Source organism: Bos taurus, chromosome 14 (genome assembly GCF_002263795.3).
Source record: "Bos taurus isolate L1 Dominette 01449 registration number 42190680 breed Hereford chromosome 14, ARS-UCD2.0, whole genome shotgun sequence".
Lineage (NCBI taxonomy): Eukaryota > Metazoa > Chordata > Mammalia > Artiodactyla > Bovidae > Bos > Bos taurus.
Genome location: NC_037341.1, coordinates 73246100 through 73263936, shown reverse-complemented (window position 1 = coordinate 73263936; position 17837 = coordinate 73246100). Strand labels below are relative to the sequence as shown.

General features: G+C 36.8%; 1 protein-coding gene across 5 annotated transcripts in view; it reads left to right on the top strand.

Moving 5' to 3' along the window:
- LRRC69 (leucine rich repeat containing 69) overlaps positions 1 to 17837 on the top strand; it is a 78688-nt gene that overhangs the window by 57571 nt on the left and 3280 nt on the right. For 2 of the 5 annotated variants that reach the window (XM_059874502.1, XM_002692846.7), the window contains 2 exons: positions 1410 to 1511; positions 6911 to 7090. In XM_059874502.1, the coding sequence (XP_059730485.1) occupies positions 1410 to 1511; positions 6911 to 7090 (282 nt within the window). The remainder of the gene's footprint in view (positions 1 to 1409; positions 1512 to 6910; positions 7091 to 17837) is intronic. The other 3 variants (XM_059874504.1, XM_059874503.1, XM_059874505.1) reach the window with 2 other exon arrangements.

The following is a 17837-nucleotide window of genomic DNA, read 5'->3' as shown; positions in this document are numbered from 1 at the left end:
TTCAAGGCTTCTCCCACATTAGCAACTTGCTAATAACTTCATAACTCAGTTAGCAGATGGTCTATTCTCTATTCCAAAGGAAAAATTGAAGGGATCACGTCTGACTCCTTCACATCCAATTCCACACCTTCAAATTTATTCATGTCTGCATCTTTTCTTCTAGCCATAGAGACAGGATAATTGAAAGATGTTAATATTCAAAGGTCTTTCTGTGTCCTTCACCTGAGCATTACTCTTTCAATTATTCTTTCTCCTCTAAATTAATCTCTCTGTGTTGGTACTTCTACATGATCAAGTCTTCTTTAGATTAAAAAAATAAAACCCCTCATTTGAACCTTCATTTTCCTCCAGCTGCAAATCCCCTTTCTAGATAAGAAGGTCAGTGAATGTTTATGACCTTGTACCTCTAAACCAGGGTTTTCTCAACATCAACACCACTTTGGGGCCTGATAATTCTTTGTTGCGGGGGCTGCTGTGTGTATTATAGGATGTTTCTCAGCATCCCTAATATTTACTACATAGATGCCAGTAATACTGCCCCTCCCCTACTTGTAACAATGAAAAATATCTGTAGACCCTTGAGGGGGAGGGGAGGAACAAAATTGTTCCAGTTGAGATTAAAGTCATGACAGTGTTTGTTCAAGCAGGCCTATGCAAAGAGCCTCTGAACAGCTATAATGATATTTTATTAGCAGGAGAGATTGTGCTATTGGAGTGATGATACTAGCAAAGAATATTGTTGTATTAAAAAGTTAGACTGACAGGAAGGGCTTCTCAGCTGGCGCTAGTGGTAAAAAACCCACCTTCCAATGCAGGTAGACATAAGAGACACAGGTTTGATCCCTGAGTTAGGAAGATACCCCAGAGGAGGGCAAGGCAATTTATTCTTGCCTGGAGAGTCCCATGGACAGAGGAGCTGACAGACTGCAGTCCATAGGGTCGAACAGAGTCAGGCACTGCTGAAGTGACTTAGCACGCATGCACTGACAGCAAACCCAGTAGTGCATGTAGAAACAGGGTATTAAAAAATGCTGCTCTTGGAGAATATTCAGAGTGGACACCGAGACATTGTGTGACTTCAGATTGCTGAAATTTACCTGCTACAAAACACATGCTAATGACTTTCATTATTATTTTCCTTTCATTAATTTCTTTCTGATATATTATGTGTAGTAAGTTAGCAAGCTGGATAACTCATTACCATGTTTAATGGAAGAATAATTACAGGATTTGAAGGAAGAAAAAAATGATCCCTAAAGAAAAAAAATAATATTTTTTAAAAATATAAATATTTAACTATTTTAAATTTTAAAGTAGACTTTTTAAAAAGTCTAGTTTTGTTGATGATGAAGGCTCCGAAGTGAAGTTTATTTTGTTGTGTAATGAAGTTTTTATTTTGTTTTTGAAAGTTTCAAGATTTGAAGCTGAGGGAGTTCTACTGTGAGGGAAACCCGCTGTTCCTGAAGCAGCCAGTTAGTGCTATAAAACAGGAGGACGTCTGGAGTTTACAGGTGAAGCCTTATGTCATTCACACAGGTCTTCGAGCTAAAGCCATGATTTAAGTTTTAAAGAGTTTTCTTCTAAAGGATTCTTACCAAGCCAGCAAATGATTAATACAACCGTAATCCATTGGCATTGTGGAGCCTAGTCATAATCTTTTTGACTTGCTTGCAGAATCCAATGTGATCCTTCCTGATTTCCAGAGTGACCACATTCAGAGACATTTTAAACATTTTGTTGGATCAAAAGAGAGGAATTTGTGTTCGCTTTAGCATCTACATATTTTTTCAGTATTATCTAAAGATATATTTCATTTATTCTTACTGGGGTCTTTTGCCTCTTCCATCCCCTTGTCATTTATCCCCATTCCTAGGGGATGAAAGAATATGATCCAGAAATTGTGTTCCCTTTAGTCAAACAAGTTGATGATATTAAAAGAAGGAATAGGGAAGTATATTAGAGGACTGGCTGTGTATGTCTTTTGGTGATAGACACATCGAAGATTACAGATTTTACCACATTTGAGTATGAGTCTCTGCTGTGAATGTGGATTTCTCAGGTCCTTTTAGCTGAACATGCAGAATTGTCTTAAAACTTTCAAGTATTGGGAAGGGTTCAAGTTTCCTGACTACAGGAAACAACCAACATTGTTTAATGGTTTAGTTTTTTTAAAAAAATAACATTTTTCCCTTATTGAACAAGTAATATATATTTAATACAGAAAACTAGAAAATACAGATGAGTGAGGAAGAAAATATTAGTTATAATGCCATGTGTGTTAGTCACTCAGTTGTGTCCAACTCTTTGCGATACTGTGGACTGTAGCCTGCCAAGCTCCTCTGTCCATGAAATTCTCCAGGCAAGAGTACTGGAGTGTATTGACATTTCCTTCTCCAGGGGATCTTTCCAACCCAGGAATTGATCTGGGGTCTCCTGCATTGCAGGCAGATTCTTTACCATCTGAGCCACCAGTTGAAAAATTATTTTAAAAGTAATACAAGCTTATTTAGAGAAATCAGAGAAAAGGCAATAAAAATTGATAAAAAATACTCAAAAATCCAGTGTGCAGAGATACAATCACTGTTCTGACATTTATTTTGCTAGAACTTTTCAAAAATCCAGAAGTTTTTGATATCAAAGCTTTGTTCAAGCTGTGTACTATTTAGATACTTCATTTTTTACTCAAAATACTGTGAATATTTTTCCAGTCAGTAAAAAATAAGTCCATGACATCTTTTTTGATGATTACATAATAATATACTGGTATACGATTATACCAGAATATTTTAAACTACTTTCCTACTGTTGGCTGTTTAGATATTAAAAATCTTATAACTTTTTGGCCTTTATAAACAAGGCTATCCTCTTCTCATGTCCATATTGTCCCTGTGAATGAAATCACTAAGCCAAAGGACTTTCATCTTTTCAAGGCTGATTAACTCTTTTCCAATTCTCTTCCAGAGACTCAGTCTATATTTCCATAAACAGTATTATTTCCCTCTCCTATGTGAATAAAAACTTATTTGAAGTTTAATTATAAATGATTTTAAAATTGAAGTATTAAATTTGTTTAATTCCTCATGCCCTAATTGTTCTCCTTGAATCAAACATTTCAGAACAATGGTAATAAAATAATATTAATAGTAATAATAAAAATATTAATAGACAACTAATACTTATTATGTTTACCATGGGCAAGGCATTGTTCCAAGCACTTAATGGAAATGAACTAATTTAGTCCTCCATTAACTCTCAAAAAGAAGACACCATTATTATTCCTCTTTTATAGATAAATTGAGCCTTGGAGAAGGTAAATCACTTGTCCAAGTTCGCAGGTCTAGTAAGTTTTCGAATGCTGATGCCGTTCTAAGCAGTTGGCCTCCAGACTCCATGCTGCAGTATTGCCTCAGAAAGGGGCTGCCAGGAGTGAGGGAAAGGGAAACAAAGGTAGTCTCTTGTTGGAAGAAATTCTGGTCTGTGGAGGGGACTGGATAAACAGTTAGCCCGAGGTGGCAGGGCTATTACAGGGAGCTTGAGAGCAAGAGTGCTGCTTTGAGTCTGGGCCCACGTGCAGGGTGAGAGAACAGCTCTTCCCTCTGTTTCAAAGCTTTAAGGACCCAGAAGCACAACAGTTTGGGCGTTTTGTTTATTTAGTAGGAGCAATGACTTTTACTTATATAAATGATTGGTTGTTTTTGAGAGTATCTCTAAGAATTTTTCTTAGAAAGGTGACAAATTTACTATAATTTTATATTTATACTTAAAGTAAAAGTCATTTCTACTGGATATTTGGTTACCATTATAACATTACTGATTAAACTACTTGGACTTTCAAAAACTATAGGAATTTGTTTCAGGATATTCCTTGGTTAAGATTTTTAAAGACTTTTCCTTACCTCGGAGATATGTGAACTAAAATTTAATATTGATAACTATATTATAACAATATACTAACCAGAGTATACTCTGTCAGCAGATGCTAGACAGAGTTTTACCTGTATTATATAATTTAATTCTCTGAACTCTGTGTGGTGGGGTTGGAAACAAAATTCCTATTTTGTAGGTGAGGTATTCCAGATCAGAGAACTTAAGGACTTGTCAAATAGGGTCACACTAGTAAGTCATAGTAGAGAAGGCAATGGCACCCCACTCCAGTACTCTTGCCTGGAAAATCCCATGGAGGGAGGAGCCTGGTAGGCTGCAGTCCATGGGGTCCCTAAGAGTCGGACACGACTGAGCGACTTCACTTTCACTTTTCACTTTCATGCATCGGAGAAGGAAATGGCAACCCACTCCAGTGTTCTTGCCTGGAGAATCCCAGGGACGGGGGAGCCTGGTGGACTGCCATCTATGGGGTCACACAGAGTCAGACACGACTGAAGTGACTTAGCAGTAGCAGTAAGTCATAGAGCTACACGATTTGCACTTATCTATGTATCTGACTGTGACTCAGTATCTTTGCTCTTGATGCTGTGTTTTAGTGCCTGTCATACAGCAACAACTGATCATACAGCAGTTCCAAAGTCCATCATTCCTTCTGATTCACATTTGTTTCTATGTTTTATGATTTTTAATATTTATATATAAATATATGTAAGGATAACCTTATGATTCAAATCAAATCAACATGTATAAGGAAAACTAAAAGAAACACCTTAAACTAATTTTAATCTATGATTGTTTAAACATAGAAATAATCTCTGACCTACATATAGTTAGCTAACAGATATTCTAACAGAATAGCATGTAAGCTATTCAAAAGGGATAATTTATTTTTCTATAAACGATTTCTTGACTTTTAAATAACACTGAGATTAAGCCATCATTAAGTAGTATATTCTGAAAAACTGCATAGCATGTGTCTTCATGGTACAAATTTCCTAAAATTTACTATTGGTCATGCCAAAAGTATCTTATTATATATGTGTTTGTGTGTGTTTCTTCAAATAATAACTTTACATTTCAATGATATATGTTAGTCTTCCAAGAAGGAAATGGCAACCCACTCCAGTGTTCTTGCCTGGAGAATCCCGTGGACGGAGAGGCCTGGTAGGCTGCAGTCCATGGGGTCGCACAGAGTCGGACACAACTGAAGCGACTTAGCAGCAGCAGCAGTCTTCCAAAGCAACACATTGGCAGCAAGTAGGAGAAAGATATAAATAATGGGTAATGTAAGAGTTGTGCAACAATTCCAAGTGCAACAAACATGATTGGTTCCAGAAATCATAAATGGAAAATGTCAGCTGTGTGAATTGTTGTTGTTCAGTCGCTAAGTCATGTCCGACTTTTTGTGACCCCATGAACTGTAACCTGTCAGGCTCCTCTGTCCTCTGAAATCTCCCAGAGTTTGCTCAAATTCATGTCCATTGAGTCGGTATCTAGCCATCTCATCCTTTGCTGCCCGCTTCTTCTTTTGCCTTCAATCTGTCCCCATCATCAGTGTCTTTTTCATGGGACCTATTCATTGGTCCCGTGTATTTCAGCAGACTCTTCTACTGTCTGCTATTTTGGGTTTGAATTCTTCTCTATTTTCTGTGGCTTTATAGTGAAACTAGCCATTGAATTCTGGTAGCTAAAACTTACCTCTAAAATCACCATTTCATTCAGAATCACAAGCTATGTTCTGTGTAATTAATTAGAGGGAAGCGATAATATTCATTGAATTTAGGAGTCCTGTAATATTAGTGTGAAAGGGCAGTTTTTCAGAAAGGATGACTTCATCATGTAATCATCCCAGAGAATAAGCTGAAGTGTGTAGGAGGTTATGCTGCTGAAGGATCAGGCAGTTAAGGAACCCATGCTCAGGGCTGTTTCTGTACAGAGGCAGCGTTCCCAGATGTTTGCTGAGTGCAAGGGATAGAGTAATAAGGAACAGGGAGACAGAGATTTATAGGATTTGTTATTATTTTTAAAGATTTTAATTGGGATAGATGAGTGAAAGGTTATGTTTGTATGTGTATATTTATGTATGTATGTTTGTATTTCCACACAGACTATCTTAATACCACTGAGAAATCTTTCACTTTGGCCAAAAAAAGGTCTTATACACTATTAAAAATTCATGCAGTGTTTTTGTAAAATTTACATAGAACTTCATGCTCTTGGCACAAGAGGGGCATTTAGTGGAATGAATCAAATGTTTATTTTGTTTGCTTGGTCAGTGAAGATATATATGTATTTTATAATTTTTTATTTTAAGATGGTGATATTGTCATAGTGACCATCCTCACCACCTATTCTATTGTTTAGTAATGGTATTATCTAAAGTGTAGTTTCTGTATGTATTTATGTGGCTAGGTTTAATATATACTGAATTCAAAGATTTGATTAATAGAAATCAATACTCTTTACTAATTTGGCTCAATTCAGGTACTCAGTTTAGTAGATAACTTAGTCTAGTACCTCTCCAACTTTAACACACATACAGAATACCTGGGGAATCTTGTTAAATTGCGGATTCTGGCTCAATAGATCTGAGTGCAACTAAGTCTGAATTTCTAATAAGCTTCTAGGTGATACAGATTCTACTGATTCTGCAGCTTAAGTAGTAAGGATTTAGACCTTAGTAAATGTGACAGACTCAATTTTTGAGTCTAGTCTGAATATTTGTATAGTCCTTTCCTATTGTGATGAGAGACACAAAATTTGAACCTACACTTTAATAATGTAAATTTATTATAATCTGAATTCCTATATGTCAGAAATATTACAATGGAAGTAAATTGCTTTTTGTATATGCTGAAAACTTTTATATATATATATAAAACTCATTATATATACCATGGAGAACTAATTTAACAGAAACTGTGAGGAATAAGCCAAAAATATAAATTAGTGAAATGGGAATCAGTGTAACATAAAACAGTTATTTTGAGAATAATCTGAGGAACCATATTCTTTTTTAATATAGGAAATAACATCAAGATTTATAATGAATCAGCTAGCAGAAAAGAATCCTTTCCTAATGAAAGCCATAAAATGGTACCCACAGGTCAGGAGCATAATCTCTCAAGGAAGAAAGTGTGCAATATGTGAGAAGTTCTTTTTAACCATATGGCTGGAATGTGTTGAGTTTTTTCCTCCATCAAAGGTAAATGGTGTTTTCTGTATGAATATGAACATAAGACCACCTCTTATTCTTTGTCCTTGTCTAAGTTGATCAATATAAACTACATTTGTATCTAAGAATTGACATCTATGATGATATAATGGGTTTTTCACCAGCTTTATTGATTTATAATTGATAGATAACATAGTGTAAATTTAAGGTGTATAACATGTTAATTTGATACATTTATAAATGCAAAATGACTACCACCACAGTTATCACCCACATCTCCATCCTGTCACATATCATCATTTTTTATTTTTGTGGTGAGAACACTTAAAATCTACTTTCTTAGCAACATTCAAATATATGATACATATGTAATATGTATGTGTATATGACTAATATATATCATAAATATGTATGATGCATATGTATACTTACATATCATAAACATGATATATGTATATTGTATTAGCTGTAATCACCATGCTGTACATTAGACCCTCTAACTTAATCTTATAACTGAAAATTTGTACACTTTGACCACTATCTCCGCATTTCTCCCAACCCATAACGTCAGGTAACTATCACTTTACTATTTCTCTAAGTTTGTCTTTTTTATATTCCACATATAAATTATTGTGCAGTATTTATTTTTTCTCTGATTTATTTCACTTAGTGTACTTCCTTCAGTGTCCATCTAAGTTGTCATGAATGGCAGGATTTCCTTATTTTCCTTAGCTGAGTAACATTCAGTGGTGTATAGATATACACCACAACTTCTTTATCCATTCATCTGTTAACAGACATGCATAGGTTGTTTCTATATCCTGGCTGTTGTGAGTAATGCTGCAGTGAACACGAGAGTGCAGGTATCTCTACGACATCCCGATTTCAGTTTCTCTGGATATGTAATAAAGTGGAATTGATGGATGATATGGTGGTTGTATTTTTAATTTTTTGAGTGACCTACATACTTTTTTCTATATTGTCTGTACAAGTTTGCATTTCCACCAACAGTGCATACAGTTCAGTTCAGTCACTCAGTCATGTCCAACTCTTTGCAACGCCATAGTCTGCAGCACGCCGGGCCTCCCTATCACCAACTCTCAGAGTTTACTCACACTCATATCCATTGAGTTAGTGATGTCATCCAACCATCTCATCCTCTGTCGTTCCCTTCTCTTCCTGCCCTCAATCTTTCCCAGCATCAGGGGCTTTTCAAATAAGTCAGCTCTTCGCATCAGGTGGCCAAAGTATTGGAGTTTCAGCTTCAGCCTCAGCCCTTCCAATGAACACCCAGCACTGATCTCCTTTAGGATGGACTGGTTGGATCTCCTTGCAGTCCAAGGGACTCTCAAGAGTCTTCTCCAACACCACAGTTCAAAAGCATAAATTCTTCAGTGTTCAGCTTTCTTTATGTCCAACTCTCACATCCATACATGACTATGGGAAAAACCATAGCCTTGACTAGATGGACTTTGTCAGCAAAGTAATGTCTCTGCTTTTTAATAAACTGTCTAGGTTGGTCATAACTTCTTTCAAGGAGCAAGCGTCTTTTAATTTCATGGCTGCAGTCACCATCTGCAATGATTTTGGAGCCCCCCAAAATAAAGTCTGTCACTGTTTCCACTGTTTCCCCATCTATTTGCCATGAAGTGCTGGGACCAGATGCCACAATCTTAGTTTTCTGAATGTTGAGTTTTAAGCCAACTTTTTCACTCTCCTCTTTCACTTTCATCAAGAGGCTCTTTAGTTCTTCTTCACTTTCTGCCATAAGGGTGGTGTCATCTGCATATCTGAGGTTATTGATATTTCTCCTGGCAATCTTGATTCCAGCTTGTGCTTCATCTAGCCCTTCATTTCTCTTGATGTACTCTGCATATAAGTTAAATAAGCAGAGTGGTAATATACAGCCTTGACGTACTCCTTTCCCAATTTTGAGCCAATCCATTGTTCCATGTCTGGTTCTAACTGTTGCTTTTGACCTGCATACAGGTTTCTAGGGAGGCAGATCATATGGTCTGATACTCGCATCTCTTTAATAATTTTCCACAGTTTGTTGTGATCCCCACAGTCAAAGTCTTTAGTATAGTCAATGAAGCAGAGTAGATGTTTTTCTGGAATTCTCTTGCTTTTTCTATGATCCAGTGGATATTGGCAATTTGATCTCTGGTTCCTCTGCCTTTTCTAAATGCAGCTTGAACATCTACAAGTTCTTGGTTCACATGCTGTTGATTTTGAGCATTACTTTGCTAGCATGTGTAATGAATGCAGTTGTGCGGTAGTTTGAACATTCTTTGTCATTGCCCTTCTTTGGAATTGAAATGAAAATTCACCTTTTCCAGTCCTGTGGCCACTGCTGTGTTTTCTAAATTTGCTGGTATATTGAGTGCAGCATCTTAACAGCATCCTCTTTTCGGATTTGAAATAGTTCAGCTAGAATTCCATCACCTCCATTAGCTTTGTTTGTAGTGATGCTTCCAAAGGCCCACTTGACTTCGCACTCCAAGATGTATGACTCTAGGTTAGTGATCACACCATCGTGGTTATCTGGGTCATTAAGATATTTTTTGTATAGTTCTTCTTCCCTGGTGGCTCAGCTGGTAAAGAATCCACCTGCAATGTGGGAGACCTGGGTTTGATCCCTGGTTGGGAAGTTCCCCTGGAGAAGGGTATGGCTACCCACTCCAATATTCTGGCCTGGAGAATTCCACAGACTGTATAGTCCATGGGCTCACAGAGTCAGACATGACTGAGAGACTTTCACTTCACTGTGTATTCTTGCCATGTCTTAATATCTCTTCTTCTGTTGGGTCATATTGTTTCTGTCCTTTATTGTGCCCATCTTTGCATGAAATGTTCCCTTGATATCTCTAATTTTCTTGAAGAGATCTCTAGTCTTTCCTATTATATTGAAAAAGGAGACACAATCACAAATGGGCCTTGTTCTTGATTTAAAAATCTAGAAATAACTAAATGTCAAATTGTAATGCATCTATTCATGTGAATGTGAAATTATGCCATAATTATTTTATGAATTAGTTAGATGAGGATTGGAAAATATTTGATGAAAAATTTTTCTGAATCTCAAATATTAACTTTCACCATAATTCATTCAGATGCCTTTGACTTTTTCATGTGTTATAGCTCTTGCCGTCTGAGTTTTGTTAGTCCTCAACATTTACAGAATTATCATTAACTTCAAGTAATTGATACTTAAGTATTAACTACTAAGGATATAATGCTTCAAAGCAACAACAAAAATTAGTCCTTTTTAGTTACCACCAACTTGGATCGTAACATCTATGTTGATGGTACTTGGTACTACCAATGAAATAGTCTCATAAAATTCTTTCCAAATACTGCATTCCAAATAGTGCCAAAGATATGCATTCAATGTTTTCATTTTGTATAGTTATGTTAACTTAATAGTTATAGTTATGTTGAACTTATTATTTTCCTAGATTCCTTTAAAGTTGAAGAGTTTAGGGAGGGAATAGTTTGGAATATGAACTGTCAGTCCTGTATTTAGTGATGTAATGTAATGAGGGCTTCCTTCAAAAGAGTCTCAGTCGAGTAGGTTTCACTACACATGAGTGAAAAAGCTGATCTACTTTATGAAAATAATTAAAATTTCAGTCTTAATTCCTTTTTTATAACAAGCTGTCAGTAATGAAACATAAGATTGCATTTAATAATTTTACTCATTACATATAGAGCAATATCCTACTTTGCAACAAAAAGTTATTATTACTTGTATACCACTGACATTCATTTATGAAACTGATCATTTCAACCAGTCAGCTGTGAAAATGAATGTTAGTTTTAAAATATTTATACAGTGGTTAGTTAATTTAAAGTAAATTACACACTTAGGAGATCAAGGATACCACATTTCTAATTGTAAATAATCATGACAGTAATATATATTTATTCAAAAAATTGAAATGGCATGAATGTTTCTTATCACTTAATTTGGAAAACAGTAAAACAGTTAGAGTATAGATGATCTTGCCATTCATGGCCCACAGCTTTGTTGTGGCAAAGGGGCTTGCATAACTCAATGAAACTATGAATCATGTGGTGCAGCACCACCAAAGATGGATGGGTCATGGTGAAGAGTTCTGATAAAATGTGGTTCACTGCAGAAGGAAATGGCACCCCACTCCAGTGTTCTTGCCTGGAGAACTCCATGGACAGTATGAAAAGGCAAAAAAATATGACACTGGAGGATGAGCCCTCCCCTCCACCCCCCAGGTCAGAAGGTGTGCAGTATGCTACTGGGGAAGAGTGGAGGGCAATTACTAATAGCTTTAGAAAGAGTGAAGTGGCTGGGCCAAAGTGGAAATGGCACTCAGCTGTGAGTGTGTTTGGTGTTGAAAGTAAAGTCTGATGCAGTAAAGAACAATATTGTATAGGAACTTGGAATGTTAGGTCCATGAATCAAGGTAAATTGGATGGAGTCAAGCAGGAGATGGCAAGATTGAACATCAACATCTTAGGAATCATTGAACTAAAATAGATGGTAATGGGTGGATTTAATTCAGATGACCATTATGTCCACTACTGTTGGCAAGAATCCCTTAGAAGAAATGGAGTAGTCCTCACAGTCAACCAGAGTCCAAAATGCAGTACTTGGGTGGAGTCTTAAAAATGACAGAATCATCTTGGTTCTTTTCCAAGGCAAACCATGCAGCATCACAGTAATCCAAGTCTGTGCCCCAACTACTGATGCTGAAGAAGCTGACCAGTTGTAAGAAGACCTACAAGGTCTTCTGGAGCTCACTCCAAAAAAAGATGTCCTTTTCATTATAGGGGATTGGAATACAAAAGTAGGAAGTCATGAGATACCCAGAATAACAAGCAGATTTGGCCTTAGAGTATGAAATGAAGCTGGGCAAAGGCTAACAGCTTTGTCAAGAGAATACACTAGTGACAGCAAACACCATCTTCCAAAAACACAATAGATGACTCTACGTGGGTATTAATGGTCAATACCGAAATCAAATCGATGATGTTCTTTGCAACCAAAGATGGAAAAGCTCTATGAGATCATAAAAACAAGACCTGGCTGACTGTGGCTCAGATCATGACTAAAGTTCAGGGTTAAATTGAAGAAAGTAGGGAAAACCTCTAAGCCATCCAGGTATGACCTAAATCAAAGCAGTCAATATGTCAGAATATTTGGAAAGCCCAGCAGTGGCCACAAGACTGGAAAGGTCAGTTTTCATTCCAATCCCAAAGAAGGACAATGTCTAAGAAGGTTCAAACTTCTGTACAATTGCGCTCATCTCACATGCTGGCAAGGTCATGCTCAAAATCTTCAAGGTCAGCTTCAGCAGTATATGAAATAGGAACTTTCAGATGTAAAAGCTGGGTTTTGAAGAGGTAGAGAAACCAGAGATCAAATTGCAAATTTTTGTTGCATCATGGAGAAAGCAAGGCAATTCCAGAAAAATATCTACTTCTGCTTCATTGACTATGCTAACGCCTTTGACTGTGTGGATCACAACAAACTGAAAAATTCTTCACGAGATGAGAGGACCAGACCACCTTACCTGCCTCCTGAGAAACCTGTATGTGGGTCAAGAAGCAACAGTTAAAACCAGGTGTGAAGCAACTGACTGGTTCAAGATTGGGAAAGGAGCATAACAAGGCTGTATGTCGTCAGCCTGCGTATTTAACGTATACAGAGTACATCATGCGAAATGCCAAGCATGATTCCAGCTTGATGAATTTCAAGCTGGAATCAAGATTGCCAGGAGAGATATCAACAACCTCAGATATGCAGATGATACCACTCTAATGGCAGAAAATGTAGAGGAACTAAAGAGCTTCTTGATGAAGGTGAAAGAGGAGAGTGGAAAAAGCTGCCTTAAAACTCAGCATTCAAAAAACTAAGATCATGGCATCTGGTCCCATCACAGCAAATAGAAGAATAAAAAAATGAAAGCAGTGACAGATTTTTATTTTCTTGGGTTCCAAAATCACTGTGGACAGTGATTGCAGTCATGAAATTAATAGATGCTTGCTTCTTGGAAGGAAAACTATGACAGACCTAGACAATGTATTCAAAAGCAGAGACATCACTTTGCTGACAAAGTTCCATCTAGTAAAAGCTGTGGTTTTTCCAGTAGTCATGTATGGCTATGAAAGTTGGACCATAAAGAAGGCTGAGCACCAAAAAATTGATTCTTTTGAACTGTGATGTTGGAGAAGACTTTTGAGAGTCTGTTGGACAACAGGGAGATCAAACCAGTCAATCCTAGTCAATCAACCCTGAATATTCATTGGAAGGACTAATGCTGAAGCTGAAGTTTCAATACTTTGGCCACCTGATGCAAAGAACTGACTCATTGGAAAAGACCCTGATGCTGGGAAAGATTGATTGGGAGAAGGGGGTGGCAGAGGCTGAGACGGTTAGGTAGCATCACCGAACCCATGGATGTGAGTTTGAAAAACTGGGAGATGGTGGCGAACAGAGGAGCCTGGTGATCTATAGTCGGTATATGACTTGGCTACTGAACAACAACAGCATCATGAATGATTTCACATACTGTCTCTTGATTGCTTCTACTTCTATGGAAATTCATTGAATTCTCTTTTCCCTTTAAGGAACTCTTTTCTTAAACTGCTAGGTAGAGTTAACAATTGTATTCAGTATACACGATTTTTTTTTTTTCCTTCTAAAGAATCTTAAATTGCATTCAACTGCAGCACATTTATCTGCTGTGCATTACCAGAATGTTTGAACCTCCATGTGACACTCAAAGGCCATTGATTATGCAGAGGTGGTGATGAGAGGGCAGTTATCACTCTGTACTGGAGAGAATGTTGCATAGCTAGATGGGTCGCTGAGTCATGAGCAAGATTTTCTTTCTGATTTCTGCCCTTATTACAGTCCAAACTGCCCTAAGGGTGGAATGACCATATATAGTATATCATGTAAGTCAAGATTCTTTTGAGAGTAAAAGTAGACAGCATTCTTAATAACTGAAAAATCAGGAAGCCAGGACTGTCCTAAGCAAAACTGAATATTGCTACACTTCCTAATTGAAGCAGTTAACTTTAGAGGAGTGGTCATTCCTGGTGCTTATGCAGAATAGAGGAGTTGTCATTCTGAATGTTCATCTTGTATTTTTAAACTTACTTTCAGGGCTTCCCTTGTGGCTCAGCTGGTAAAGAATCCACCTGCAATGCCGGAGACTGGGTTTGATGCCTGGGTTGGGAAGATCCCCTGGAGAAGGGAAACGCTACCCACTCCAGTATTCTGGCCTGGAGAATTCTATGGACTGTATAGTCCATGGGGGTCACAAAGAGTCGGACAGGACTGAACGACTTTCACTTTCACTTTTCATTTTCACTTTCAGTCATTCCATAAATATTTGAGACCTTGCTTTAAGCAGGAAAATCTGGATGCTAAATACCATGCAAACAAATAGGGAACCTAGTTTGTCTCAAATGGTTAAAATCTAAGAGTTGAAACTCTGAAGATGTAAAAGACATTAGCTATAAACTCAAAATGTGAAATGAAACTAGTTGCTTTAGGGATTCAAAGTGTAAGATGAGATTGCTATAGGTTGTCAGGCCTACAAAGTGTCTAGGCAGATGCTGGAACTTGTGCAGGGCATTGACATAGTTAGAATTCAGATACATGGAGAAGGAAGCAGGAAAGATATTCTAGGAGAAGAGAACAGTATGGAGAATGAGTCATGTTTGTAGGCAGTGAATCAATTAAGGTGATTTGTGGCTAAGAGTAGGAGAAAGAGACAAAAATATTAGGGTCAAATTCTGTGAACATGTGAAAGGATAGAATAAAGAATTTGAACTTGATCCTGTTTGGAAATGGAGTTCTCCTGAATGTGTGGGGATGAGTCAATGCTACAAAAAAGAATTTTAGAAGGAATCATTTGGGATTTAGAAGGAATCATTTATGCTAGAGTAATTGGAGTTTGAAGGGAAGAGAAACTGAAGAACAGAGAGCTGTTAGAGTGCTTGCCTGGTGGGGTGTGAGGGGTAGAAGTAGAAATGCAAGGAACAGAAGTGCCATGAGGGAGGAAGGAGAGCAGAACGTGGTGACTGATTGGACGTGGGAAACCCAGAAGGTTCCAGAGGGATCTGATTTGGGGCAGGACTTCAAGTTTCATTTTAGACATGTTGAGTTTCAAGTGATATGTGGATAATTGAAGTCACTATGTTTAGCGATCAGTTGGAGACAGACTAGAATAGCAGAACAATAAACTTCTATGCTTTATTTGAAAATATATGCACTTTCCAATAACTGTTCATTCTTCCAAACAGTTCTGTAAATTATTATTAAACTCTAATCAAAACACTACATTGGAGAAAGAAGCTGGGAGGTACTCTATGACTAAAAAGATCTAGAGTTTAGTGAACTTAGATTCTAGTCATGTCTCTGTCTCTAACTATGAGGCCTAAGGTAAGTCACCTTCCTTCTCATTATATCTGGACCAGTTTCCTCATCTGTACAATGAAGTGAGTAGATTCAAAATCTCTCCTAGCTCCAGAGTGCCTTGATTCCTTAATTGGGAGAGTGGCTATGATAGTCATGCTTTTCGTGGTCCTGCTAATTCAGAACATGATACTAGTATTCGTTTCCCATTGCTGCTGTAACAAATTTCTAATAATCTTGATGTTTTAACAACAAAAATGTATTAGCTTGTAGTTTAGTAGGTCGGAAGTCCAATATGAGTGTTATTGTGCTAAAATCAGTGTCAGGAGGACTGCATTCCTTCTGGAGGATTCTTTCCTCCAAGAGAGAATCCATTTTTTCACTCTTTCCAGGATTTAGTGGCTACCTACCTTCCTTGGCTCATGGTCTCCTCCCTCCATTCTCAAAGCCAGCATTGGCAAGTCTAGTCCTCCTCAGACCACATCACTTGGACTTTCTCTTTTGCCTCCTTCTTCCACTTTCAGTGGTCCTTATGATGAAATTGGGTCCACCTGGATAATTCAGGCTAACCTCTCCATCTTGAGATCCTTTTAATCTTTTTTTTTTTTTTAAGATCTTTAATTTTATCACACCTGCAAAGTCTCTTTTTCCATGTAAGATAACATATGTAGTCACAGGTTCCAGAGTTTAAGACCTGGATATTTTGGGGGAGCCTTTTTCCTGTCTACCATGATACCTTTTCCTAAGAAAAAAGAAAGGCATCTATCTCTTCTTTCCTAGTCCTTGCACTTCATGAAATACTGAAACTTTATCCAAAGCTCTGCTTTATACTATATGATATAAATATATATTTTGATACTTTTTGATTTCTTAAAGCTTAAAATATGGTAGTTGTCACTCAGGCATATTTTAAAAACAACTCTCAATTCCACCATTCAATGAATATAAAACTTAGTAAGCATGCATTTTCAAACTTAAAGTGGAAGACTATTTTTCCTTAAAATACGGAGAGGATTATAATCATGTTTATTTCCTTTATGAAATAATGCATTTTACTGTAGAGACTAAAGAGAAAATTAGACTTTAGTATAGCATTTCACATTTTAAAGCTTTTTGCTAAAAAGATATAAAATCATAAACCAACTCCTTTTCTTCTTCTCTGACTTTGGCTTGATAAAAAGGATGTTTAAGCGTTTCAGTTTCTAACTGTAAACAACAAAGCAGTATTTATCTTTGATGGAGTTACGAGGTTTTATTAGTTGAGGTTTTTGAAGACATGTCTACTCTGTGTGTCATAATTCCTTTGTAAATGCTTATTTCAAATGGATGTATGTTATACAAGTAGAAATATATGTCATACTGGTGACAGTGCCACAAATGGAAATAGAAACTTAAATGGTATCAGGAGTCAAGGTATTAGAGACTTTCTTTTCTCATGTAAGCATTACTGAGTTCAGTGGCTTTAGATGGAAAAGTATATTACCAAGGAATTATATTGAGTCCATTTTTCTCAGTAAAATTTCCAGGAAACAATTAATAGCCGTGAGATATATGATGTTATAAATAGTAATTATTAACTTAGAGAATAACCACAAGTTGTTCAATACAAAGCTGATAATGGCTTTTGGTAAAATAAGATTAAATACATTTAAATAAAAAATTTATGAAAAAATTTAAATAAAACATTGTATTCTAATTAAACAATAATACCCTCCAGAAAAGGAATGAGGAACACAGACATCTTGCATTCCTGCTTGCAGCAAGTGCCAAGTCAAATTCTGCTCCTGCAGTTTCTTAAAGACACGAGGGAGAATGGCTAAAACCACGGCGGAAATAGGAAATGCTTTTAATAGTTTCTGTTATGAACTTTTCACCTCATGGAGAAACTGGACAAAGAGAACTGGATCACTCTATGGCCAAGTTGCTTTCTTGGTTTGTGTTTGTCTTTCTTCAACCTCCTCCTCTTGGTTCATGGCTCTGCTCTTTGTGCTGGTTTCTTAAACAGAAGCTGAGTGAAGTGCATGTAGCATGGTATATTTTGATAGCCTTTAGTTCTGGATGAGATGTGTTACAGTCGTCGACAGGAATAGCTTATTAGATGAGAGGGTTATCTACTATGTATATGGAAAGGCCACATTTAGATTTCGGCTTTTGTCATTAGTTCTTTAAGTACCATTTCAACATTTAACCATTATAAGCTATTAATCAATTTGATCTCATATAGAGTAGATTTGAATTATTATACATAATGTGTCTGATATTGTACAACTACTTATGAATTCTTTTTATCTTTAGACTAATATTTATTGTTGATGTCCCATGAGTCAACATTTTATGATCTGTTTATTGTTTATATATAGAGTATATTGT